The sequence below is a fragment of the Oncorhynchus mykiss genome, chromosome 2 (genome assembly GCF_013265735.2).
Source record: "Oncorhynchus mykiss isolate Arlee chromosome 2, USDA_OmykA_1.1, whole genome shotgun sequence".
In the NCBI taxonomy this organism is placed as follows: Eukaryota; Metazoa; Chordata; class Actinopteri; order Salmoniformes; family Salmonidae; genus Oncorhynchus; species Oncorhynchus mykiss.
The window spans coordinates 3,776,560-3,801,935 of NC_048566.1; the positions used below are offsets into that span (position 1 = coordinate 3,776,560).

The 25,376-nt window shown below is 46.5% G+C and overlaps 1 protein-coding gene across 8 annotated transcripts in view; it reads right to left on the minus strand.

Moving 5' to 3' along the window:
- The window catches only part of LOC110506994 (F-actin-uncapping protein LRRC16A), a 219,535-nt gene that overhangs the window by 71,524 nt on the left and 122,635 nt on the right, over window positions 1-25,376 (minus strand). For all 8 annotated transcript variants that reach the window (XM_036935377.1, XM_036935386.1, XM_036935393.1 and 5 more), the window contains 2 exons: window positions 19,108-19,212; window positions 1,968-2,037 (listed from right to left, as the gene is read on the minus strand). In XM_036935377.1, coding sequence (XP_036791272.1) covers window positions 1,968-2,037; window positions 19,108-19,212 — 175 coding nt within the window. The remainder of the gene's footprint in view (window positions 1-1,967; window positions 2,038-19,107; window positions 19,213-25,376) is intronic.

The following is a 25,376-nucleotide window of genomic DNA, read 5'->3' on the forward strand; positions in this document are numbered from 1 at the left end:
CAGTAGCTAGCTATTAGAGGGAACAACACACATCAGAGACATACAGGTGCCAGTAGCTAGCTATTAGAGAGAACAACAACACACAGAGATATACAGGGACCAGTAGCTAGCTATTAGAGGGAACAATCCTCTGGCTAGATCATCCACATACAATTAGACAAGAGTATTTATCCCAAATGGCACCCTATTTCCTATGTAGTGCACTACTTTTGACCAGGACCTATTGGGTTCTGGTCAAAAGTAGTGCACTTACATAGGGAATAGGGTGCCATTTGGGAATCAGTCAAGAACACATATAGTACTGTAGCACACAGTGAGACTGCTTCAAACCAATGGTTCATTATTACACCCACAAAGACTGAAAGGCAAGAGATAATTTAGTAGCTCAGCAGCGGTTTAAAATGAGAAATTATTTTGCTAACTGTGGTTCCTGCTGCAGTGGTATTCAATGAATCTGTGGAAAGACATCTTTAGTAGATTAGGGCATGGGGGAGAGAGCGAGAGAGTGTGTGTGTGTGTGTGTGTTTCTGTGCATGCGTGTGTGTGAGTGCGTGACATAATTAGCCATTTCTATTCAATCTCCTTCCTGTTCCTCTCTCTCTCTTGCTTCGCCAAGTGATCCATTAAATAGAGTTATAGTAGACTCATCAGGTATATTTGGAGAGGAGGAAGCTATAACAACAGACAGAGCTATGGGATGTACACTCCAAAAACCATCAAGGCCAAAGCTAGTGCACATTTTAGAATTCTTAAACTGACGAAGAACATTCAGATAAACATCACATATCTGGACCAGAACATTCAGCTAAATGCCACATATCTGGACCAGAACATTCAGCTAAATGCCACATATCTGGACCAGAACATTCAGCTAAATGCCACATATCTGGACCAGAACATTCAGCTAAACATCACATATCTGGACCAGAACAATCAGATAAATGCCACATATCCGGACCAGAACAAGAGGTGGATTCTTGCTTTAGCAGATCTGCTAATGTTTTTAATGTTACATATTAGGACATGAAGAGGTCATTGACATATAGTACTATAGTGAAGGGGTCATTGATGTATAGTACTATAGTGAAGAGGTCATTGATGTATAGTACTATAGTGAAGAGGTCATTGACATATAGGACTATAGTGAAGAGGTCATTGACATTTAGTACTATAGTGAAGAGGTGGGTATAGTACTGGGTATAGTGCTGGGTATAGTACTATAGTGAAGAGGTCATTGACATATAGGACTATAGTGAAGAGGTCATTGATGTATAGTACATTGATAAAACAACTAAAACACTTTTCCTCTGTCGTTATCTCACGCTGACTAATAAAGTTGTCTTTCTATTTCCACAACTGAAAAGCTAAATACATTGTGTTTACATGTCTTGCTAAAGGGCCTAAAAACAATCTTATTCGTTATTTGACAAAACAGAGTAATTTTACAGATCTGTGGGAAGGTGGAGGTAATTATCTCTCTCTGTTCTTACCTCACAGCAGCTGAGGTCTAACAACACTTCCTGTAGCCTCTCTGTGTTCTTACCTCACGGCAGCTGAGGTCTAACGACACTTCCTGTAGCCTCTCTGTGTTCTTACCTCACGGCAGCTGAGATCTAACAACACTTCCTGTAGCCTCTCTGTGTTCTTACCTCACAGCAGCTGAGGTCTAATGACACTTCCTGTAGCCTCTCTGTGTTCTTACCTCACAGCAGCTGAGATCTAACAACACTTCATGTAGCCTCTCTGTGTTCTTACCTCACAGCAGCTGAGGTCTAATGACACTTCCTGTAGCCTCTCTGTGTTCTTACCTCACAGCAGCTGAGATCTAACAACACTTCCTGTAGCCTCTCTGTGTTCTTACCTCACAGCAGCTGAGGTCTAACGACACTTCCTGTAGCCTCTCTGTGTTCTTACCTCACAGCAGCTGAGGTCTAACGACACTTCCTGTAGCCTCTCTGTGTTCTTACCTCGCAGCAGCTGAGGTCTAACGACACTTCCTTGATGTTGGGGTTACTGGCCAGACCGAGCAGAAGAGCTCTGCAAGGAAGACAACAATATTGTTTAATACATTTCAGGCAAACTCACTATTGGTTAGGTTTATAATAGAGACTAACAATGAAGAATACTATCTTACAGGATGAAGAATCCAGTCTAGTTTATGGGATGAAGAATCCAGTCTAGTTTATGAGATGAAGAATCCAGTCTAGTTTATGGGATGAAGAATCCAGTCTAGTTTATGGGATGAAGAATCCAGTCTAGTTTATGGGATGAAGAATCCAGTCTAGTTTATGGGATGAAGAATCCAGTCTAGTTTATGGGATGAAGAATCCAGTCTAGTTTATGGGATGAAGAATACAGTCTAGTTTATGGGATGCAGAATCCAGTCTAGTTTATGGGATGAAGAATCCAGTCTAGTTTATGGGATGAAGAATACAGTCTAGTTTATGGGATGCAGAATCCAGTCTAGTTTATGGGATGAAGAATCCAGTCTAGTTTATGGGATGAAGAATCCAGTCTAGTTTATGGGATGAAGAATACAGTCTAGTTTATGGGATGAGGAATCCAGTCTAGTTTATGGGATGAAGAATCCAGTCTAGTTTATGGGATGAAGAATCCAGTCTAGTTTATGGGATGCTGAGAGAGTGAAATATACACTGAGTGTACAAAACATTAGGAACACCTGCTCTTTCCCTGACATAGACTGACCAGGTGAATCCAGGTGAAAGTCACTTGTTAAATCCACTTCAGTTCGAGTAAACGAAGGGGATGAGACAGGTCAGAGAAGGTTTTATAAGAGTTGAGATAATTGAGACATGGATTGTTTGTCACATGGGATGACGCTGGAGAGACGAAGCAGGTACGGGGACTAAAACATTTCATAAATAACGGACATGGAACGAGACAGGAACAGGAACAGCAAACAGGAAACAGGAAACACAAACAAAAGACAATCAAAGCAGAAGTGGGGAACACAGCTGGGGAACTGATAAATATAGGGGAGGTAATATAACAGGTGATGAGTGAGACCAGGTGAGTCCAATATCGCTGATGCGCGTGACGAGGGAAGGCAGGTGTGCGTAATGGATGATAGGAGTGCGTGATGCAGGGCAGCCTGGCGCCCTCAAGACATATTTTATGTATTCAGAGGGTGAATGGGCAGGACAAAGGCTTAAAGTGCCTTTGAACAGGGAGTGGTCATAGGTGCCAGACACGTCAAGAACTGCAACGCTGCTGGGTTTTTCACGCTCAACAGTTTCCCATGTGTATCGAGAATGGTCCACCACCCAAAGGACATCCAGCCAACTTGACACGACTGTGGGAAGCATTAGAGTCAAAATGGGCCAGCATCCCTGTGGAACGCTTTTAACACCTTGTAGTCCATGCCTGACGAATTGAGGCTGTTCTGAGGGCAAAAGGGGGTGCAACTCAATATTAGGAAGGTGTTCTCTATTGTAGCTCTATTTCCTATTAGGAAAAATATATATATTGGAGGGGAGCGTAAGAGAGAGAAGAGACACAGAGAGAGAAAGAAGGAGATGAGAGAGAGGGAAAGTGAGAAGGAGGGACAGAAGAGATTGAGACAGAGGGGGGGAGAAAGACGGAGACAGAGAAAGACAGAGACAGAGGAGAGAAAGACAGACAGAGGTGAGAAAGACAGAGATAGAGGAGAGAAAGACAGAGAGAGGAGAGAAAGACAGAGACAGAGGAGAGAAAGACAGAGACAGAGGAGAGAAAGACAGAAAGAGGAGAGAAAGACAGAAAGAGGAGAGAAAGACAGAGGAGCGAAAGACAGAGACAGAGGAGAGAAAGAGAGAGAGGAGCAAAAGACAGAGACAGAGGAGAGAAAGACAGAGAGAGGAGCGAAAGACAGATGGAGGAGAGAAAGACAGAGACAGAGACAGAGGAGAGAAAGACAGAGAGAGGAGAGAAAGACAGATGAGAGAAAGACAGACAGAGGAGAGGAGAGAAAGACAGAGAGAGGAGAGAAAGACAGAGACAGAGGGGGGGAGAAAGACAGAGACAGAGGAGAGAAAGACAGAGAGAGGAGAGAAAGACAGAGAGAGGAGAGAAAGACAGAGACAGAGGAGAGAAAGACAGAGAGAGGAGAGAAAGACAGAGAGAGGAGAGAAAGACAGAGAGAGGAGAGAAAGACCGAGAGAGAGGAGAGAAAGACAGAGAGAGAGGAGAGAAAGACAGAGAGAGGAGAGAAAGACAGAGAGAGGAGAGAAAGACAGAGACAGAGGAGAGAGACAGAGACAGAGACAGAGGAGAGAAAGACAGAGACAGAGGAGAGAAAGACAGAGAGAGGAGAGAAAGACAGCGAGAGGAGAGAAAGACAGAGAGAGGAGAGAAAGACAGCGAGAGGAGAGAAAGACAGCGAGAGGAGAGAAAGACAGAGAGAAAGACAGAGAAAGGAGAGAAAGACAGAGAGAGGAGAGAAAGACAGAGACAGAGGAGAGAGACAGAGACAGAGACAGAGGAGAGAAAGACAGAGACAGAGGAGAGAAAGACAGAGAGAGGAGCGAAAGACAGAGACAGAGGAGAGAAAGACAGAGAGAGGAGAGAAAGACAGAGACAGAGGAGAGAAAGACAGAGAGATGAGAGAAAGACAGAGAGATGAGAGAAAGACAGACAGAGACAGAGGAGAGAAAGACAGAGAGAGGAGAGAAAGACAGAGAGAGGAGCGAAAGACAGAGAGAGAGGTGAGAAAGACAGAGACAGAGGGGGGGAGAAAGACGGAGACAGAGAAAGACAGAGACAGAGGAGAGAAAGACAGAGAGAGGAGAGAAAGACAGAGACAGAGGAGAGAAAGACAGAGAGAGGAGAGAAAGACAGAGAGAGGAGAGAAAGACCGAGAGAGAGGAGAGAAAGACAGAGAGAGAGGAGAGAAAGACAGAGAGAGGAGAGAAAGACAGAGACAGAGGAGAGAGACAGAGACAGAGGAGAGAAAGACAGAAAGAGGAGAGAAAGACAGAAAGAGGAGAGAAAGACAGAGACAGAGGAGAGAAAGACAGAAAGAGGAGCGAAAGACAGAGACAGAGGAGAGAAAGAGAGAGAGGAGCGAAAGACAGAGACAGAGGAGAGAAAGACAGAGAGAGGAGCGAAAGACAGATGGAGGAGAGAAAGACAGAGACAGAGACAGAGGAGAGAAAGACAGAGAGAGGAGAGAAAGACAGATGAGAGAAAGACAGAGACAGAGACAGAGGAGAGAAAGACAGAGAGAGGAGAGAAAGACAGAGAGAGGAAAGAAAGACAGAGAGAGGAGAGAAAGACAGAGACAGAGGGGGGAGAAAGACGGAGACAGAGAAAGACAGAGACAGAGGAGAGAAAGACAGAGAGAGGAGAGAAAGACAGAGAGAGGAGAGAAAGACAGAGAGAGGAGAGAAAGACAGAGAGAGGAGAGAAAGACCGAGAGAGAGGAGAGAAAGACAGAGACAGAGGAGAGAAAGACAGAGAGAGGAGAGAAAGACAGAGACAGAGGAGAGAAAGACAGAAAGAGGAGAGAAAGACAGAGACAGAGGAGAGAAAGACAGAGACAGAGGAGAGAAAGACAGAGAGAGGAGCGAAAGACAGAGAGAGGAGCGAAAGACAGAGAGAGGAGAGAAAGACAGAGACAGAGGAGAGAAAGACAGAGAGATGAGAGAAAGACAGAGAGATGAGAGAAAGACAGACAGAGACAGAGGAGAGAAAGACAGAGAGAGGAGAGAAAGACAGAGACAGAGACAGAGGAGAGAAAGAGAGAGAGATGAGAGAAAGACAGAGAGAGGAGCGAAAGACAGAGAGAGAGGTGAGAAAGACAGAGACAGAGGAGAGAAAGACAGAAAGAGGAGAGAAAGACAGAAAGAGGAGAGAAAGACAGAGGAGCGAAAGACAGAGACAGAGGAGAGAAAGAGAGAGAGGAGCGAAAGACAGAGACAGAGGAGAGAAAGACAGAGAGAGGAGCGAAAGACAGATGGAGGAGAGAAAGACAGATGAGAGAAAGACAGAGACAGAGGAGAGGAGAGAAAGACAGAGAGAGGAGAGAAAGACAGAGAGAGGAAAGAAAGACAGAGAGAGGAGAGAAAGACAGAGACAGAGGGGGGGAGAAAGACGGAGACAGAGAAAGACAGAGACAGAGGAGAGAAAGACAGAGAGAGGAGAGAAAGACAGAGACAGAGGAGAGAAAGACAGAGAGAGGAGAGAAAGACAGAGAGAGGAGAGAAAGACCGAGAGAGAGGAGAGAAAGACAGAGAGAGAGGAGAGAAAGACAGAGAGAGAGGAGAGAAAGACAGAGCGAGGAGAGAAAGACAGAGACAGAGGAGAGAAAGACAGAAAGAGGAGAGAAAGACAGAAAGAGGAGAGAAAGACAGAGACAGAGGAGAGAAAGACAGAAAGAGGAGAGAAAGACAGAAAGAGGAGAGAAAGACAGAGGAGCGAAAGACAGAGACAGAGGAGAGAAAGAGAGAGAGGAGCGAAAGACAGAGACAGAGGAGAGAAAGACAGAGAGAGGAGCGAAAGACAGATGGAGGAGAGAAAGACAGAGACAGAGACAGAGGAGAGAAAGACAGAGAGAGGAGAGAAAGACAGATGAGAGAAAGACAGAGACAGAGGAGAGGAGAGAAAGACAGAGAGAGGAGAGAAAGACAGAGAGAGGAAAGAAAGACAGAGAGAGGAGAGAAAGACAGAGACAGAGGGGGGAGAAAGACGGAGACAGAGAAAGACAGAGACAGAGGAGAGAAAGACAGAGAGAGGAGAGAAAGACAGAGACAGAGGAGAGAAAGACAGAGAGAGGAGAGAAAGACAGAGAGAGGAGAGAAAGACCGAGAGAGAGGAGAGAAAGACAGAGAGAGAGGAGAGAAAGACAGAGACAGAGGAGAGAAAGACAGAGAGAGGAGAGAAAGACAGAGACAGAGGAGAGAGACAGAGACAGAGGAGAGAAAGACAGAAAGAGGAGAGAAAGACAGAAAGAGGAGAGAAAGACAGAGACAGAGGAGAGAAAGACAGAAAGAGGAGAGAAAGACAGAAAGAGGAGAGAAAGACAGAAAGAGGAGAGAAAGACAGAGGAGCGAAAGACAGACAGAGGAGAGAAAGAGAGAGAGGAGCGAAAGACAGAGACAGAGGAGAGAAAGAGAGAGAGGAGCGAAAGACAGAGAGAGGAGAGAAAGACAGAGACAGAGGAGAGAAAGACAGAGAGAGGAGCGAAAGACAGATGGAGGAGAGAAAGACAGAGACAGAGACAGAGGAGAGAAAGACAGAGAGAGGAGAGAAAGACAGATGAGAGAAAGACAGAGACAGAGGAGAGGAGAGAAAGACAGAGAGAGGAGAGAAAGACAGAGAGAGGAAAGAAAGACAGAGAGAGGAAAGAAAGACAGAGAGAGGAGAGAAAGACAGAGACAGAGGGGGGGAGAAAGACGGAGACAGAGAAAGACAGAGACAGAGGAGAGAAAGACAGAGAGAGGAGAGAAAGACAGAGACAGAGGAGAGAAAGACAGAGAGAGGAGAGAAAGACAGAGAGAGGAGAGAAAGACCGAGAGAGAGGAGAGAAAGACAGAGAGAGAGGAGAGAAAGACAGAGACAGAGGAGAGAAAGACAGAAAGAGGAGAGAAAGACAGAGGAGCGAAAGACAGAGACAGAGGAGAGAAAGAGAGAGAGGAGCGAAAGACAGAGAGAGGAGAGAAAGACAGATGAGAGAAAGACAGAGACAGAGGAGAGGAGAGAAAGACAGAGAGAGGAGAGAAAGACAGAGAGAGGAGAGAAAGACAGAGACAGAGGAGAGAAAGACAGAGAGAGGAGAGAAAGACAGAGAGAGGAGAGAAAGACCGAGAGAGAGGAGAGAAAGACAGAGAGAGAGGAGAGAAAGATAGAGAGGAGCGAAAGACAGAGACAGAGGAGAGGAGAGAAAGACAGAGAGAGGAGAGAAAGACAGAGAGAGGAAAGAAAGACAGAGAGAGGAGAGAAAGACAGAGACAGAGGGGGGGAGAAAGACGGAGACAGAGAAAGACAGAGACAGAGGAGAGAAAGACAGAGAGAGGAGAGAAAGACAGAGACAGAGGAGAGAAAGACAGAGAGAGGAGAGAAAGACAGAGAGAGGAGAGAAAGACCGAGAGAGAGGAGAGAAAGACAGAGAGAGAGGAGAGAAAGACAGAGACAGAGGAGAGAAAGACAGAGAGAGGAGAGAAAGACAGAGACAGAGGAGAGAGACAGAGACAGAGGAGAGAAAGACAGAAAGAGGAGAGAAAGACAGAAAGAGGAGAGAAAGACAGAGACAGAGGAGAGAAAGACAGAAAGAGGAGAGAAAGACAGAAAGAGGAGAGAAAGACAGAGGAGCGAAAGACAGAGACAGAGGAGAGAAAGACAGAGAGAGGAGCGAAAGACAGAAGGAGGAGAGAAAGACAGAGACAGAGACAGAGGAGAGAAAGACAGAGAGAGGAGAGAAAGACAGATGAGAGAAAGACAGAGACAGAGGAGAGGAGAGAAAGACAGAGAGAGGAGAGAAAGACAGAGACAGAGGGGGGAGAAAGACGGAGACAGAGAAAGACAGAGACAGAGGAGAGAAAGACAGAGAGAGGAGAGAAAGACAGAGACAGAGGAGAGAAAGACAGAGAGAGGAGAGAAAGACAGAGAGAGGAGAGAAAGACCGAGAGAGAGGAGAGAAAGACAGAGAGAGAGGAGAGAAAGACAGAGACAGAGGAGAGAAAGACAGAGAGAGGAGAGAAAGACAGAGACAGAGGAGAGAGACAGAGACAGAGGAGAGAAAGACAGAAAGAGGAGAGAAAGACAGAGAGAGGAAAGAAAGACAGAGAGAGGAAAGAAAGACAGAGAGAGGAGAGAAAGACAGAGACAGAGGGGGGGAGAAAGACGGAGACAGAGAAAGACAGAGACAGAGGAGAGAAAGACAGAGAGAGGAGAGAAAGACAGAGACAGAGGAGAGAAAGACAGAGAGAGGAGAGAAAGACAGAGAGAGGAGAGAAAGACCGAGAGAGAGGAGAGAAAGACAGAGAGAGAGGAGAGAAAGACAGAGACAGAGGAGAGAAAGACAGAAAGAGGAGAGAAAGACAGAGGAGCGAAAGACAGAGACAGAGGAGAGAAAGAGAGAGAGGAGCGAAAGACAGAGAGAGGAGAGAAAGACAGATGAGAGAAAGACAGAGACAGAGGAGAGGAGAGAAAGACAGAGAGAGGAGAGAAAGACAGAGAGAGGAGAGAAAGACAGAGACAGAGGAGAGAAAGACAGAGAGAGGAGAGAAAGACAGAGAGAGGAGAGAAAGACCGAGAGAGAGGAGAGAAAGACAGAGAGAGAGGAGAGAAAGATAGAGAGGAGCGAAAGACAGAGACAGAGGAGAGGAGAGAAAGACAGAGAGAGGAGAGAAAGACAGAGAGAGGAAAGAAAGACAGAGAGAGGAGAGAAAGACAGAGACAGAGGGGGGGAGAAAGACGGAGACAGAGAAAGACAGAGACAGAGGAGAGAAAGACAGAGAGAGGAGAGAAAGACAGAGACAGAGGAGAGAAAGACAGAGAGAGGAGAGAAAGACAGAGAGAGGAGAGAAAGACCGAGAGAGAGGAGAGAAAGACAGAGAGAGAGGAGAGAAAGACAGAGACAGAGGAGAGAAAGACAGAGAGAGGAGAGAAAGACAGAGACAGAGGAGAGAGACAGAGACAGAGGAGAGAAAGACAGAAAGAGGAGAGAAAGACAGAAAGAGGAGAGAAAGACAGAGACAGAGGAGAGAAAGACAGAAAGAGGAGAGAAAGACAGAAAGAGGAGAGAAAGACAGAGGAGCGAAAGACAGAGACAGAGGAGAGAAAGACAGAGAGAGGAGCGAAAGACAGAAGGAGGAGAGAAAGACAGAGACAGAGACAGAGGAGAGAAAGACAGAGAGAGGAGAGAAAGACAGATGAGAGAAAGACAGAGACAGAGGAGAGGAGAGAAAGACAGAGAGAGGAGAGAAAGACAGAGACAGAGGGGGGAGAAAGACGGAGACAGAGAAAGACAGAGACAGAGGAGAGAAAGACAGAGAGAGGAGAGAAAGACAGAGACAGAGGAGAGAAAGACAGAGACAGAGACAGAGGAGAGAAAGACAGAGAGAGGAGAGAAAGACAGATGAGAGAAAGACAGAGACAGAGGAGAGGAGAGAAAGACAGAGAGAGGAGAGAAAGACAGAGACAGAGGGGGGAGAAAGACGGAGACAGAGAAAGACAGAGACAGAGGAGAGAAAGACAGAGAGAGGAGAGAAAGACAGAGACAGAGGAGAGAAAGACAGAGAGAGGAGAGAAAGACAGAGAGAGGAGAGAAAGACCGAGAGAGAGGAGAGAAAGACAGAGAGAGAGGAGAGAAAGACAGAGACAGAGGAGAGAAAGACAGAGAGAGGAGAGAAAGACAGAGACAGAGGAGAGAGACAGAGACAGAGGAGAGAAAGACAGAAAGAGGAGAGAAAGACAGAAAGAGGAGAGAAAGACAGAGGAGCGAAAGACAGAGACAGAGGAGAGAAAGAGAGAGAGGAGCGAAAGACAGAGACAGAGGAGAGAAAGAGAGAGAGGAGCGAAAGACAGAGAGAGGAGAGAAAGACAGAGACAGAGGAGAGAAAGACAGAGAGAGGAGCGAAAGACAGATGGAGGAGAGAAAGACAGAGACAGAGACAGAGGAGAGAAAGACAGAGAGAGGAGAGAAAGACAGATGAGAGAAAGACAGAGACAGAGGAGAGGAGAGAAAGACAGAGAGAGGAGAGAAAGACAGAGAGAGGAAAGAAAGACAGAGAGAGGAAAGAAAGACAGAGAGAGGAGAGAAAGACAGAGACAGAGGGGGGGAGAAAGACGGAGACAGAGAAAGACAGAGACAGAGGAGAGAAAGACAGAGAGAGGAGAGAAAGACAGAGACAGAGGAGAGAAAGACAGAGAGAGGAGAGAAAGACAGAGAGAGGAGAGAAAGACCGAGAGAGAGGAGAGAAAGACAGAGAGAGAGGAGAGAAAGACAGAGACAGAGGAGAGAAAGACAGAGAGAGGAGAGAAAGACAGAGACAGAGGAGAGAGACAGAGACAGAGGAGAGAAAGACAGAAAGAGGAGAGAAAGACAGAAAGAGGAGAGAAAGACAGAGGAGCGAAAGACAGAGACAGAGGAGAGAAAGAGAGAGAGGAGCGAAAGACAGAGAGAGGAGAGAAAGACAGATGAGAGAAAGACAGAGACAGAGGAGAGGAGAGAAAGACAGAGAGAGGAGAGAAAGACAGAGAGAGGAGAGAAAGACAGAGACAGAGGAGAGAAAGACAGAGAGAGGAGAGAAAGACAGAGAGAGGAGAGAAAGACCGAGAGAGAGGAGAGAAAGACAGAGAGAGAGGAGAGAAAGATAGAGAGGAGCGAAAGACAGAGACAGAGGAGAGGAGAGAAAGACAGAGAGAGGAAAGAAAGACAGAGAGAGGAGAGAAAGACAGAGACAGAGGGGGGGAGAAAGACGGAGACAGAGAAAGACAGAGACAGAGGAGAGAAAGACAGAGAGAGGAGAGAAAGACAGAGACAGAGGAGAGAAAGACAGAGAGAGGAGAGAAAGACAGAGAGAGGAGAGAAAGACCGAGAGAGAGGAGAGAAAGACAGAGAGAGAGGAGAGAAAGACAGAGACAGAGGAGAGAAAGACAGAGAGAGGAGAGAAAGACAGAGACAGAGGAGAGAGACAGAGACAGAGGAGAGAAAGACAGAAAGAGGAGAGAAAGACAGAAAGAGGAGAGAAAGACAGAGACAGAGGAGAGAAAGACAGAAAGAGGAGAGAAAGACAGAGGAGCGAAAGACAGAGACAGAGGAGAGAAAGACAGAGAGAGGAGCGAAAGACAGATGGAGGAGAGAAAGACAGAGACAGAGACAGAGGAGAGAAAGACAGAGAGAGGAGAGAAAGACAGATGAGAGAAAGACAGAGACAGAGGAGAGGAGAGAAAGACAGAGAGAGGAGAGAAAGACAGAGACAGAGGGGGGAGAAAGACGGAGACAGAGAAAGACAGAGACAGAGGAGAGAAAGACAGAGAGAGGAGAGAAAGACAGAGACAGAGGAGAGAAAGACAGAGAGAGGAGAGAAAGACAGAGAGAGGAGAGAAAGACCGAGAGAGAGGAGAGAAAGACAGAGAGAGAGGAGAGAAAGACAGAGACAGAGGAGAGAAAGACAGAGAGAGGAGAGAAAGACAGAGACAGAGGAGAGAGACAGAGACAGAGGAGAGAAAGACAGAAAGAGGAGAGAAAGACAGAAAGAGGAGAGAAAGACAGAGACAGAGGAGAGAAAGACAGAAAGAGGAGAGAAAGACAGAAAGAGGAGAGAAAGACAGAAAGAGGAGAGAAAGACAGAGGAGCGAAAGACAGAGACAGAGGAGAGAAAGAGAGAGAGGAGCGAAAGACAGAGACAGAGGAGAGAAAGAGAGAGAGGAGCGAAAGACAGAGAGAGGAGAGAAAGACAGAGACAGAGACAGAGGAGAGAAAGACAGAGAGAGGAGAGAAAGACAGATGAGAGAAAGACAGAGACAGAGGAGAGGAGAGAAAGACAGAGAGAGGAGAGAAAGACAGAGAGAGGAAAGAAAGACAGAGAGAGGAGAGAAAGACAGAGACAGAGGGGGGGAGAAAGACGGAGACAGAGAAAGACAGAGACAGAGGAGAGAAAGACAGAGACAGAGGAGAGAAAGACAGAGAGAGGAGAGAAAGACAGAGACAGAGGAGAGAGACAGAGACAGAGGAGAGAAAGACAGAAAGAGGAGAGAAAGACAGAAAGAGGAGAGAAAGACAGAGACAGAGGAGAGAAAGACAGAAAGAGGAGAGAAAGACAGAAAGAGGAGAGAAAGACAGAGGAGCGAAAGACAGAGACAGAGGAGAGAAAGAGAGAGAGGAGCGAAAGACAGAGACAGAGGAGAGAAAGAGAGAGAGGAGCGAAAGACAGAGACAGAGGAGAGAAAGACAGAGAGAGGAGAGAAAGACAGAGAGAGGAGAGAAAGACCGAGAGAGAGGAGAGAAAGACAGAGAGAGAGGAGAGAAAGACAGAGACAGAGGAGAGAAAGACAGAGAGAGGAGAGAAAGACAGAGACAGAGGAGAGAGACAGAGACAGAGGAGAGAAAGACAGAAAGAGGAGAGAAAGACAGACAGAGGAGAGAAAGACAGAGAGAGGAGAGAAAGACCGAGAGAGAGGAGAGAAAGACAGAGAGAGGAGAGAAAGACCGAGAGAGAGGAGAGAAAGACAGAGACAGAGGAGAGAAAGACAGAGAGAGGAGAGAAAGACAGAGACAGAGGAGAGAGACAGAGACAGAGGAGAGAAAGACAGAAAGAGGAGAGAAAGACAGAAAGAGGAGAGAAAGACAGAGACAGAGGAGAGAAAGACAGAAAGAGGAGAGAAAGACAGAAAGAGGAGAGAAAGACAGAGGAGCGAAAGACAGAGACAGAGGAGAGAAAGAGAGAGAGGAGCGAAAGACAGAGACAGAGGAGAGAAAGAGAGAGAGGAGCGAAAGACAGAGAGAGGAGAGAAAGACAGAGACAGAGACAGAGGAGAGAAAGACAGAGAGAGGAGAGAAAGACAGATGAGAGAAAGACAGAGACAGAGGAGAGAAAGACAGAGAGAGGAGAGAAAGACAGAGACAGAGGAGAGAAAGACAGAGAGAGGAGAGAAAGACCGAGAGAGAGGAGAGAAAGACAGAGAGAGGAGAGAAAGACAGAGAGAGAGGAGAGAAAGACAGAGAGAGGAGAGAAAGACAGAGACAGAGGAGAGAAAGACAGAGAGAGGAGAGAAAGACCGAGAGAGAGGAGAGAAAGACAGAGAGAGGAGAGAAAGACAGAGAGAGAGGAGAGAAAGACAGAGACAGAGGAGAGAAAGACAGAGAGAGGAGAGAAAGACAGAGACAGAGGAGAGAGACAGAGACAGAGGAGAGAAAGACAGAAAGAGGAGAGAAAGACAGAAAGAGGAGAGAAAGACAGAGACAGAGGAGAGAAAGACAGAAAGAGGAGAGAAAGACAGAGAGAGAGGAGAGAAAGACAGAGACAGAGGAGAGAAAGACAGAGAGAGGAGAGAAAGACAGAGACAGAGGAGAGAAAGACAGAAAGAGGAGAGAAAGACAGAGACAGAGGAGAGAAAGACAGAGACAGAGGAGAGAAAGACAGAGAGAGGAGCGAAAGACAGAGACAGAGGAGAGAAAGACAGAGAGAGGAGAGAAAGACAGAGACAGAGGAGAGAAAGACAGAGAGATGAGAGAAAGACAGAGAGATGAGAGAAAGACAGACAGAGACAGAGGAGAGAAAGACAGAGAGAGGAGAGAAAGACAGAGACAGAGACAGAGGAGAGAAAGAGAGAGAGATGAGAGAAAGACAGAGAGAGGAGCGAAAGACAGAGAGAGAGGTGAGAAAGACAGAGACAGAGGAGAGAAAGACAGAAAGAGGAGAGAAAGACAGAAAGAGGAGAGAAAGACAGAGGAGCGAAAGACAGAGACAGAGGAGAGAAAGAGAGAGAGGAGCGAAAGACAGAGACAGAGGAGAGAAAGACAGAGAGAGGAGCGAAAGACAGATGGAGGAGAGAAAGACAGAGACAGAGACAGAGGAGAGAAAGACAGAGAGAGGAGAGAAAGACAGATGAGAGAAAGACAGAGACAGAGGAGAGGAGAGAAAGACAGAGAGAGGAGAGAAAGACAGAGAGAGGAAAGAAAGACAGAGACAGAGGGGGGGAGAAAGACGGAGACAGAGAAAGACAGAGACAGAGGAGAGAAAGACAGAGAGAGGAGAGAAAGACAGAGACAGAGGAGAGAAAGACAGAGAGAGGAGAGAAAGACAGAGAGAGGAGAGAAAGACCGAGAGAGAGGAGAGAAAGACAGAGAGAGAGGAGAGAAAGACAGAGAGAGAGGAGAGAAAGACAGAGAGAGGAGAGAAAGACAGAGACAGAGGAGAGAAAGACAGAAAGAGGAGAGAAAGACAGAAAGAGGAGAGAAAGACAGAGACAGAGGAGAGAAAGACAGAAAGAGGAGAGAAAGACAGAAAGAGGAGAGAAAGACAGAGGAGCGAAAGACAGAGACAGAGGAGAGAAAGAGAGAGAGGAGCGAAAGACAGAGACAGAGGAGAGAAAGACAGAGAGAGGAGCGAAAGACAGATGGAGGAGAGAAAGACAGAGACAGAGACAGAGGAGAGAAAGACAGAGAGAGGAGAGAAAGACAGATGAGAGAAAGACAGACAGAGGAGAGGAGAGAAAGACAGAGAGAGGAGAGAAAGACAGAGAGAGGAAAGAAAGACAGAGAGAGGAGAGAAAGACAGAGACAGAGGGGGGAGAAAGACGGAGACAGAGAAAGACAGAGACAGAGGAGAGAAAGACAGAGAGAGGAGAGAAAGACAGAGACAGAGGAGAGAAAGACAGAGAGAGGAGAGAAAGACAGAGAGAGGAGAGAAAGACCGAGAGAGAGGAGAGAAAGACAGAGAGAGAGGAGAGAAAGACAGAGACAGAGGAGAGAAAGACAGAGAGAGGAGAGAAAGACAGAGACAGAGGAGAGAGACAGAGAAAGAGGAGAGAAAGACAGAAAGAGGAGAGAAAGACAGAGACAGAGGAGAGAAAGACAGAAAGAGGAGAGAAAGACAGAAAGAGGAGAGAAAGACAGAAAGAGGAGAGAAAGACAGAGGAGCGAAAGACAGAGACAGAGGAGAGAAAGAGAGAGAGGAGCGAAAGACAGAGACAGAGGAGAGAAAGAGAGAGAGGAGCGAAAGACAGAGAGAGGAGAGAAAGACAGAGACAGAGGAGAGAAAGACAGAGAGAGGAGCGAAAGACAGATGGAGGAGAGAAAGACAGAGACAGAGACAGAGGAGAGAAAGACAGAGAGAGGAGAGAAAGACAGATGAGAGAAAGACAGAGACAGAGGAGAGGAGAGAAAGACAGAGAGAGGAGAGAAAGACAGAGAGAGGAAAGAAAGACAGAGAGAGGAAAGAAAGACAGAGAGAGGAGAGAAAGACAGAGACAGAGGGGGGGAGAAAGACGGAGACAGAGAAAGACAGAGACAGAGGAGAGAAAGACAGAGAGAGGAGAGAAAGACAGAGACAGAGGAGAGAAAGACAGAGAGAGGAGAGAAAGACAGAGAGAGGAGAGAAAGACCGAGAGAGAGGAGAGAAAGACAGAGAGAGAGGAGAGAAAGACAGAGACAGAGGAGAGAAAGACAGAGAGAGGAGAGAAAGACAGAGACAGAGGAGAGAGACAGAGACAGAGGAGAGAAAGACAGAAAGAGGAGAGAAAGACAGAAAGAGGAGAGAAAGACAGAGGAGCGAAAGACAGAGACAGAGGAGAGAAAGAGAGAGAGGAGCGAAAGACAGAGAGAGGAGAGAAAGACAGATGAGAGAAAGACAGAGACAGAGGAGAGGAGAGAAAGACAGAGAGAGGAGAGAAAGACAGAGAGAGGAGAGAAAGACAGAGACAGAGGAGAGAAAGACAGAGAGAGGAGAGAAAGACAGAGAGAGGAGAGAAAGACCGAGAGAGAGGAGAGAAAGACAGAGAGAGAGGAGAGAAAGATAGAGAGGAGCGAAAGACAGAGACAGAGGAGAGGAGAGAAAGACAGAGAGAGGAGAGAAAGACAGAGAGAGGAAAGAAAGACAGAGAGAGGAGAGAAAGACAGAGACAGAGGGGGGGAGAAAGACGGAGACAGAGAAAGACAGAGACAGAGGAGAGAAAGACAGAGAGAGGAGAGAAAGACAGAGACAGAGGAGAGAAAGACAGAGAGAGGAGAGAAAGACAGAGAGAGGAGAGAAAGACCGAGAGAGAGGAGAGAAAGACAGAGAGAGAGGAGAGAAAGACAGAGACAGAGGAGAGAAAGACAGAGAGAGGAGAGAAAGACAGAGACAGAGGAGAGAGACAGAGACAGAGGAGAGAAAGACAGAAAGAGGAGAGAAAGACAGAAAGAGGAGAGAAAGACAGAGACAGAGGAGAGAAAGACAGAAAGAGTAGAGAAAGACAGAAAGAGGAGAGAAAGACAGAGGAGCGAAAGACAGAGACAGAGGAGAGAAAGACAGAGAGAGGAGCGAAAGACAGATGGAGGAGAGAAAGACAGAGACAGAGACAGAGGAGAGAAAGACAGAGAGAGGAGAGAAAGACAGATGAGAGAAAGACAGAGACAGAGGAGAGGAGAGAAAGACAGAGACAGAGAAAGACAGAGACAGAGGAGAGAAAGACAGAGAGAGGAGAGAAAGACAGAGACAGAGGAGAGAAAGACAGAGAGAGGAGAGAAAGACAGAGAGAGGAGAGAAAGACCGAGAGAGAGGAGAGAAAGACAGAGAGAGAGGAGAGAAAGACAGAGACAGAGGAGAGAAAGACAGAGAGAGGAGAGAAAGACAGAGACAGAGGAGAGAGACAGAGACAGAGGAGAGAAAGACAGAAAGAGGAGAGAAAGACAGAAAGAGGAGAGAAAGACAGAGACAGAGGAGAGAAAGACAGAAAGAGGAGAGAAAGACAGAAAGAGGAGAGAAAGACAGAAAGAGGAGAGAAAGACAGAGGAGCGAAAGACAGAGACAGAGGAGAGAAAGAGAGAGAGGAGCGAAAGACAGAGAGAGGAGAGAAAGACAGAGACAGAGACAGAGGAGAGAAAGACAGAGAGAGGAGAGAAAGACAGATGAGAGAAAGACAGAGACAGAGGAGAGGAGAGAAAGACAGAGAGAGGAGAGAAAGACAGAGAGAGGAAAGAAAGACAGAGAGAGGAGAGAAAGACAGAGACAGAGGGGGGGAGAAAGACGGAGACAGAGAAAGACAGAGACAGAGGAGAGAAAGACAGAGAGAGGAGAGAAAGACAGAGACAGAGGAGAGAAAGACAGAGAGAGGAGAGAAAGACCGAGAGAGAGGAGAGAAAGACAGAGAGAGGAGAGAAAGACAGAGAGAGAGGAGAGAAAGACAGAGACAGAGGAGAGAAAGACAGAGAGAGGAGAGAAAGACAGAGACAGAGGAGAGAGACAGAGACAGAGGAGAGAAAGACAGAAAGAGGAGAGAAAGACAGAAAGAGGAGAGAAAGACAGAGACAGAGGAGAGAAAGACAGAAAGAGGAGAGAAAGACAGAAAGAGGAGAGAAAGACAGAGGAGCGAAAGACAGAGACAGAGGAGAGAAAGAGAGAGAGGAGCGAAAGACAGAGACAGAGGAGAGAAAGACAGAGAGAGGAGCGAAAGACAGATGGAGGAGAGAAAGACAGAGACAGAGACAGAGGAGAGAAAGACAGAGAGAGGAGAGAAAGACAGATGAGAGAAAGACAGAGACAGAGGAGAGGAGAGAAAGACAGAGAGAGGAGAGAAAGACAGAGAGAGGAAAGAAAGACAGAGAGAGGAAAGAAAGACAGAGAGAGGAGAGAAAGACAGAGACAGAGGGGGGGAGAAAGACGGAGACAGAGAAAGACAGAGGAGAGAAAGACAGAGAGAGGAGAGAAAGACAGAGACAGAGGAGAGAAAGACAGAGAGAGGAGAGAAAGACAGAGAGAGGAGAGAAAGACCGAGAGAGAGGAGAGAAAGACAGAGAGAGAGGAGAGAAAGACAGAGACAGAGGAGAGAAAGACAGAGAGAGGAGAGAAAGACAGAGACAGAGGAGAGAGACAGAGACAGAGGAGAGAAAGACAGAAAGAGGAGAGAAAGACAGAAAGAGGAGAGAAAGACAGAGGAGCGAAAGACAGAGACAGAGGAGAGAAAGAGAGAGAGGAGCGAAAGACAGAGAGAGGAGAGAAAGACAGATGAGAGAAAGACAGAGACAGAGGAGAGGAGAGAAAGACAGAGAGAGGAGAGAAAGACAGAGAGAGGAGAGAAAGACAGAGACAGAGGAGAGAAAGACAGAGAGAGGAGAGAAAGACAGAGAGAGGAGAGAAAGACAGAGAGAGAGGAGAGAAAGACAGAGAGAGAGGAGAGAAAGATAGAGACAGAGGAGAGAAAGACAGAGAGAGGAGAGAAAGACAGAGACAGAGGAGAGAGACAGAGACAGAGACAGAGGAGAGAAAGACAGAGAAAGAGGAGAGAAAGACAGAGAGAGGAGCGAAAGACAGAGACAGAGGAGAGAAAGACAGAGAGAGGAGAGAAAGACAGAGACAGAGGAGAGAAAGACAGAGAGATGAGAGAAAGACAGAGACAGAGGAGAGAAAGACAGAGAGATGAGACAAAGACAGACAGAGACAGAGGGAGCATGGTTAGTCTGCTCACTTCAAGGCCTCTGGAGGAAGTTTGGTTCCTGAAAGGTTGATGCAGCTGAGGGCCACGGCGCTGCTGAAGAAGTGCTTGAAGGATGGAGGCACATCTTTGCCTTTCCTGGAGACAAACAGAAGAGAGGATAGTAAGCCCAGGCAAGAGACGATACCTGAGAGGCCATAGTATAGTAGCCTTGTGAACCACAGTTGAACGCTGCTCTCCCGTTTCCTTTCACTTGCAGTGAAACAGAATGTGACCAATCAGGATGTGTTGAACGAGGCCAATAGTGTAGTATACAGGGAATACTGTCACAGCTAGGAGATATTAGGCGAGAAACCCAGTAGCCCTGATATGGCTACATTATTATGTTGTATATAAACCCAGTAGCCCTGATATGGCTACATTATTATGGTGTATATAAACCCAGTAGCCCTGATATGGCTACATTATTATGTTGTATATAAACCCAGTAGCCCTGATATGTTACATTATTATGGTGTATATAAACCCAGTAGCCCTGATTTGGCTACATTATTATGGTGTATATAAACCCAGTAGCCCTGATTTGGCTACATTATTATGGTGTATATAAACCCAGTAGCCCTGATATGGATACATTATTATGGTGTATATAAACCCAGTAGCCCTGATATGGCTACATTATTATGGTGTATATAAACCCAGTAGCCCTGATATGGATACATTATGATGTTGTATATAAACCCAGTAGCCCTGATATGGAAACATTATTATGGTGTATATAAACCCAGTAGCCCTGATATGGAAACATTATTATGTTGTATATAAACCCAGTAGCCCTGATATGGCTACATTATTATGGTGTATATAAACCCAGTAGCCCTGATATGGATACATTATTATGTTGTATATAAACCCAGTAGCCCTGATATGGAAACATTATTATGGTGTATATAAACCCAGTAGCCCTGATATGGAAACATTATTATGTTGTATATAAACCCAGTAGCCCTGATATGGATACATTATTATGGTGTATATAAACCCAGTAGCCCTGATATGGATACATTATTATGGTGTATATAAACCCAGTAGCCCTGATATGGCTACAGTCTTCATTATTATGGTGTATATAAACCCAGTAGCCCTGATATGGCTACATTATTATGGTGTATATAAACCCAGTAGCCCTGATATGGCTACATTATTATGGTGTATATAAACCCAGTAGCCCTGATATGGCTACATTATTATGGTGTATATAAACCCAGTAGCCCTGATATGGTTACAGTCTTCATTATTATGGTGTATATAAACCCAGTAGCCCTGATATGGTTACAGTCTTCATTATTATGGTGTATATAAACCCAGTAGCCCTGATATGGATACATTATTATGGTGTATATAAACCCAGTAGCCCTGATATGGCTACAGTCTTCATTATTATGGTGTATATAAAGTCAGTAGAATCCTTTTTATAAAACACAGCAGCTTGTCCTCCACTCCCACACCCTCCCTTATAGGCTATCTCTGTCCCTAGAGAGACTGTGATAGGCTAGCTCTGTCCCCAGAGAGACTGATAGGCTAGCTCTGTCCCCAGAGAGACTGTGATAGGCTAGCTCTGTCCCCAGAGAGACTGTGATAGGCTAGTTCTGTCCCCAGAGAGACTGTGATAGGCTAGCTCTGTCCCCAGAGAGACACTGTGATAGGCTAGCTCTGTCCCCAGAGAGACTGTGATAGGCTAGCTCTGTCCCCAGAGAGACTGTGATAGGCTAGCTCTGTCCCCAGAGAGACACTGTGATGGGGTAATGATGTGAAGAGAGACACTGTGATGGGGTAATGATGTGAGGAGAGACACTGTGATGGGGTAATGATGTGAGGAGAGACACTGTGATGGGGTAATGATGTGAGAGACTGTGATGGGGTAATGATGTGAGAGACTGTGATGGGGTAATGATGTGAGAGACTGTGATGGGGTAATGGTGTGAGAGACTGTGATGGGGTAATGATGTGAGAGACTGTGATGGGGTAATGATGTGAGAGGCTGTGATGGGGTAATGATGTGAGAGGCTGTGATGGGGTAATGATGTGAGGAGAGACACTGTGATGGGGTAATGATGTGAGAGACTGTGACGGGGTAATGATGTGAGGAGAGACACTGTGATGGGGTAATGATGTGAGGAGAGACACTGTGATGGGGTAATGATGTGAGGAGAGACACTGTGATGGGGTAATGATGTGAGGAGAGACACTGTGATGGGGTAATGATGTGAGGAGAGACACTGTGACGGGGTAATGATGTGAGAGACTGTGATGGGGTAATGATGTGAGAGACTGTGATGGGGTAATGATGTGAGAGGCTGTGATGGGGTAATGATGTGAGAGACTGTGATGGGGTAATGATGTGAGGAGAGACTGATGGGTAATACAGATTTAAACAAACAAACATCTCTATCCTTGAACCATTACCCACTACTACTGTAGTCAATCTGACTGATCTGCAAAGAGGGTACTCTGTCTACAAATCAATCTCCAGGTGTTTGACAAATAAGAGTTACACTGAGAATAGAACACTGACAACATAACACTGAGAATAGAATACTGAGAATAGAACACTGAGAATAGAACACTGAGAATAGAACACTGAGAATAGAACACTGAGAACAGAACACTGAGAACAGAACACTGAGAATAGAACACTGAATAATGGATCTAACATGCACTGTACATCATTAGTGATGTCCGATATGTTCTGTTCAGTTCAGTGAGGACAGGATGTAGTTTCACAGTAATCATATGGTCTGTTCAGTTCAGTGAGGACAGGATGTAGTTTCACAGTAATCATATGGTCTGCTCAGTTCAGTGAGGACAGGATGTAGTTTCACAGTAATCCTTTTCTGGTTACCATACCTCTATTTCCCCCAATCTAGAGAGAAGCCTTCCTACCCATTGAACCTGACACTGATATCAATACACTAACATCAACAAGGGCAGTCCAGGCTGACATTACATTCAGCAGAGCAGAGTCAGAGTTTTACTGTGCTGCCTGACCTCAGTGACCTCCTAAAGAGTGATGCATCAGGGGTCAAATGTCAGGGGTCAAATGTCCGCTGACGGATGGCCATCATCATGTAGCCCAAGGAATTGACTCTTCTCCTCCTGTAATTTGGAGATTGAAAATTGCTCACAGAACTATTCTAACCAAAGTTGACTGTTTCCTTAACTTTGGAAGTATATATATATATATATATATATATATATATATATATATATATATATATATATATATATATATATATTCAGGTTAATTCAAGGAACTGACTGGCTAAGCAACCATGCAAAATGTTCAATCTCTTCCCCTGTCTGTGAGAGCAGAGCGGTGGGCCTTTCAGTTTAGGGGGCTGTGAAGTGGATAGACATCTCAGTGTTGAGTTCCAAGGGTGTGAAAAGAGCTCTGTCCCAGGATCAGCTTGTGAATGTATGAGAGACAGAGAGAGGTGAAAACTGCAGCGGAGGCAGAAACAGGATTGGCAGATTGTTGATGTGTGTGTGTGTGAGAGAGAGAGAGCGAGAGAGAGAGAGAGAGGTGAAAACTGTAGGGGAGGCAGAAACAGGATTGGCAGATTGTTGATGTGTGTGAGACAGAGAGAGAGAGAGACAGAGAGAGAGAGAGAGAGAGAGAGGTGAAAACTGTAGGGGAGGGAGAAACAGGATTGGCAGATTGTTGATGTGTGTGAGACAGAGAGAGAGAGAGACAGAGAGAGAGAGACAGAGAGAGAGGTGAAAACTGCAGGGGAGGCAGAAACAGGATTGGCAGATTGTTGATGTGTGTGAGAGAGAGAGAGAGAGAGAGAGAGAGAGAGAGAGAGAGAGAGAGAGAGAGAGAGAGAGAAAGACAGAGACAGAGACAGAGACAGAGACAGAGACAGAGAGGGAGGTGAAAACTGTAGGGGAGTGAGAAACAGGATTGGCAGATTGTTGGTGTGTGTGAGAGAGAGTGTGTACACACCTTGTTTATTTGTACACACCCTAGGGCTGGGTGAGTGACAAAGGAGGGAGAATGATGAAGGGAGGAGGAAATAATATATTTATAGATTTTTTAACTCTTATTTTACCAGTTAATTTGACTGAGAACACATTTACAGCAACGACCTGGGGAATAGTTACAGAGGAGAGGAGATGAATGAGCCAATTGTAAACTGGGGATGAGCCAATTGTAAAAAGGTGTCCATGATGGTATGAAGGCCAGATTGGGAATTTAGCCAGGACACCGGGGTTAACACCCCTACTCTTACAATAAGTGCCATGGGATGTTTATTGACCTCAGAGAGTCAGGACACCTGTTTAACGTCCCATCCGAAAGACAGCACCCTACACAGGGCAATGTCCCCAATCACTGCCCTGGGGTGATGGGATATATATTTATTTTTTTAGACCAGAAGAAAGAGTGCCTCCTACTGGCCCTCCAACACCACTTCCAGCAGCATCTGGTCTCCCATCCAGGGACTGACCAGGACCAACCCTGCTTAGCTTCAGAAGCAAGCCAGCAGTGGTATGCTGCAGGGTGGTATGCTGCAGGGTGATATGCTGCAGGGTGGTATGCAGGGTGGTATGCTGCAGGGTGGTATGCTGCAGGGTGGTATGCTGCAGGGTGGTATGCTGCAGGGTGGTATGCTGCAGGGTGGTATGCTGCAGGGTGGTATGCTGCAGGGTGGTATGCTGCAGGGTGGTATGCTTCAGGGTGGTATGCTGCAGGGTGGTATGCTGCAGGGTGGTATGCTGCAGGGTGATATGCTGCAGGGTGATATGCTACAGGGTGGTATGTTGCTGGCATGGGATAGAGGGAGGAGAGGGATGGATAGCTGTTTTGCTAAGGCATTAAAAACTGTTACCCCATAACGCCTGTATTCAGATCGTTCACTTCCTGCTACACAAATCAGGAAGTTGAACCAATCCTTATTGGATGACGTAAGGTTCCTTGATAACAGCCATCGCTGTTAGGGACACCTCTGATTGGCTGATCAGGGTTGTAGGCATCAATATCAACCCTGCCTTTGACTCACATGATGAGGGCAAAGTGCAGGTCAGAGGGTAAAGTGCAGGTCAGAGGGTAAAGCTGAGTACAGATCAGTACTGTAACTTTCATCTCTCTGGTGTTCAGCTCTGTTGGATCCACAACATTTTGAATTTACATGGTAAGAGAGAGAGAGAGATTAGAAGGACGTATCATCATCAGAACTGTCATCTCCGTGTGTAGCTTCACTGTTGGGTGGATATTGTGGACGTAGGACTGTATTTCAGTGGATTACTTTCTCTTGAAAAGAGGAAATTGTCGAGAGAAACTGAACGTATTCTTCAGAAGCTGTTACAGAACAGGGAGCGGCACTGTGTGAGAAAATGGCCTCCAAACGTTCTCTTCCTGAGGAGGATTTCTCATGTCCTGTCTGCTGTGGCATCTTCAGAGATCCTGTCATTCTGCCCTGTAGCCACAGCTTTTATAAAGCCTGTCTGGAATTATGCTGGAAACAGAAGGAACCACGGGAATGTCCAGTTTGTAGGAGAAGATGTCCTATGATTGAACCTCCCTGTAACCTGGCTCTGAAGAACCTGTGTGAGGCCTTCTTACAGGAGACGAGTCCGAGAGCTTCAGCTGGGTCTGAGATAGAAGAGAGGAGTCAGAGAGCTTCAGCTGGGTCAGAGGTAGAAGAGGGGAGTCAGAGAGCTTCAGCTGGGTCTGAGATAGAAGAGGGGAGTCAGAGAGCTTCAGCTGGGTCTGAGGTAGAAGAGAGGAGTCAGAGAGTTTCAGCTGGGTCTGAGGTAGAAGAGGGGTCAGAGAGCTTCAGCTGGGTCTGAGGTAGAAGAGAGGGGAGTCAGACAGCTTCAGCTGTGTCTGAGGTAGAAGAGAGGAGTCAGAGAGCTTCAGCTGGGTCTGAGGTAGAAGAGGGGTCAGAGAGCTTCAGCTGGGTCTGAGGTAGAAGAGAGGGGTCAGAGAGCTTCAGCTGGGTCTGAGGTAGAAGAGAGGAGTCAGAGAGCTTCAGCTGGGTCTGAGGTAGAAGAGAGGGGAGTCAGACAGCTTCAGCTGTGTCTGAGGTAGAAGAGAGGAGTCAGAGAGCTTCAGCTGGGTCTGAGGTAGAAGAGGGGTCAGAGAGCTTCAGCTGGGTCTGAGGTAGAAGAGAGGGGTCAGAGAGCTTCAGCTGGGTCTGAGGTAGAAGAGAGGAGTCAGAGAGCTTCAGCTGGGTCTGAGGAAGAAGATAGGGGAGTCAGACAGCTTCAGCTGTGTCTGAGGTAGAAGAGAGGGGAGTCAG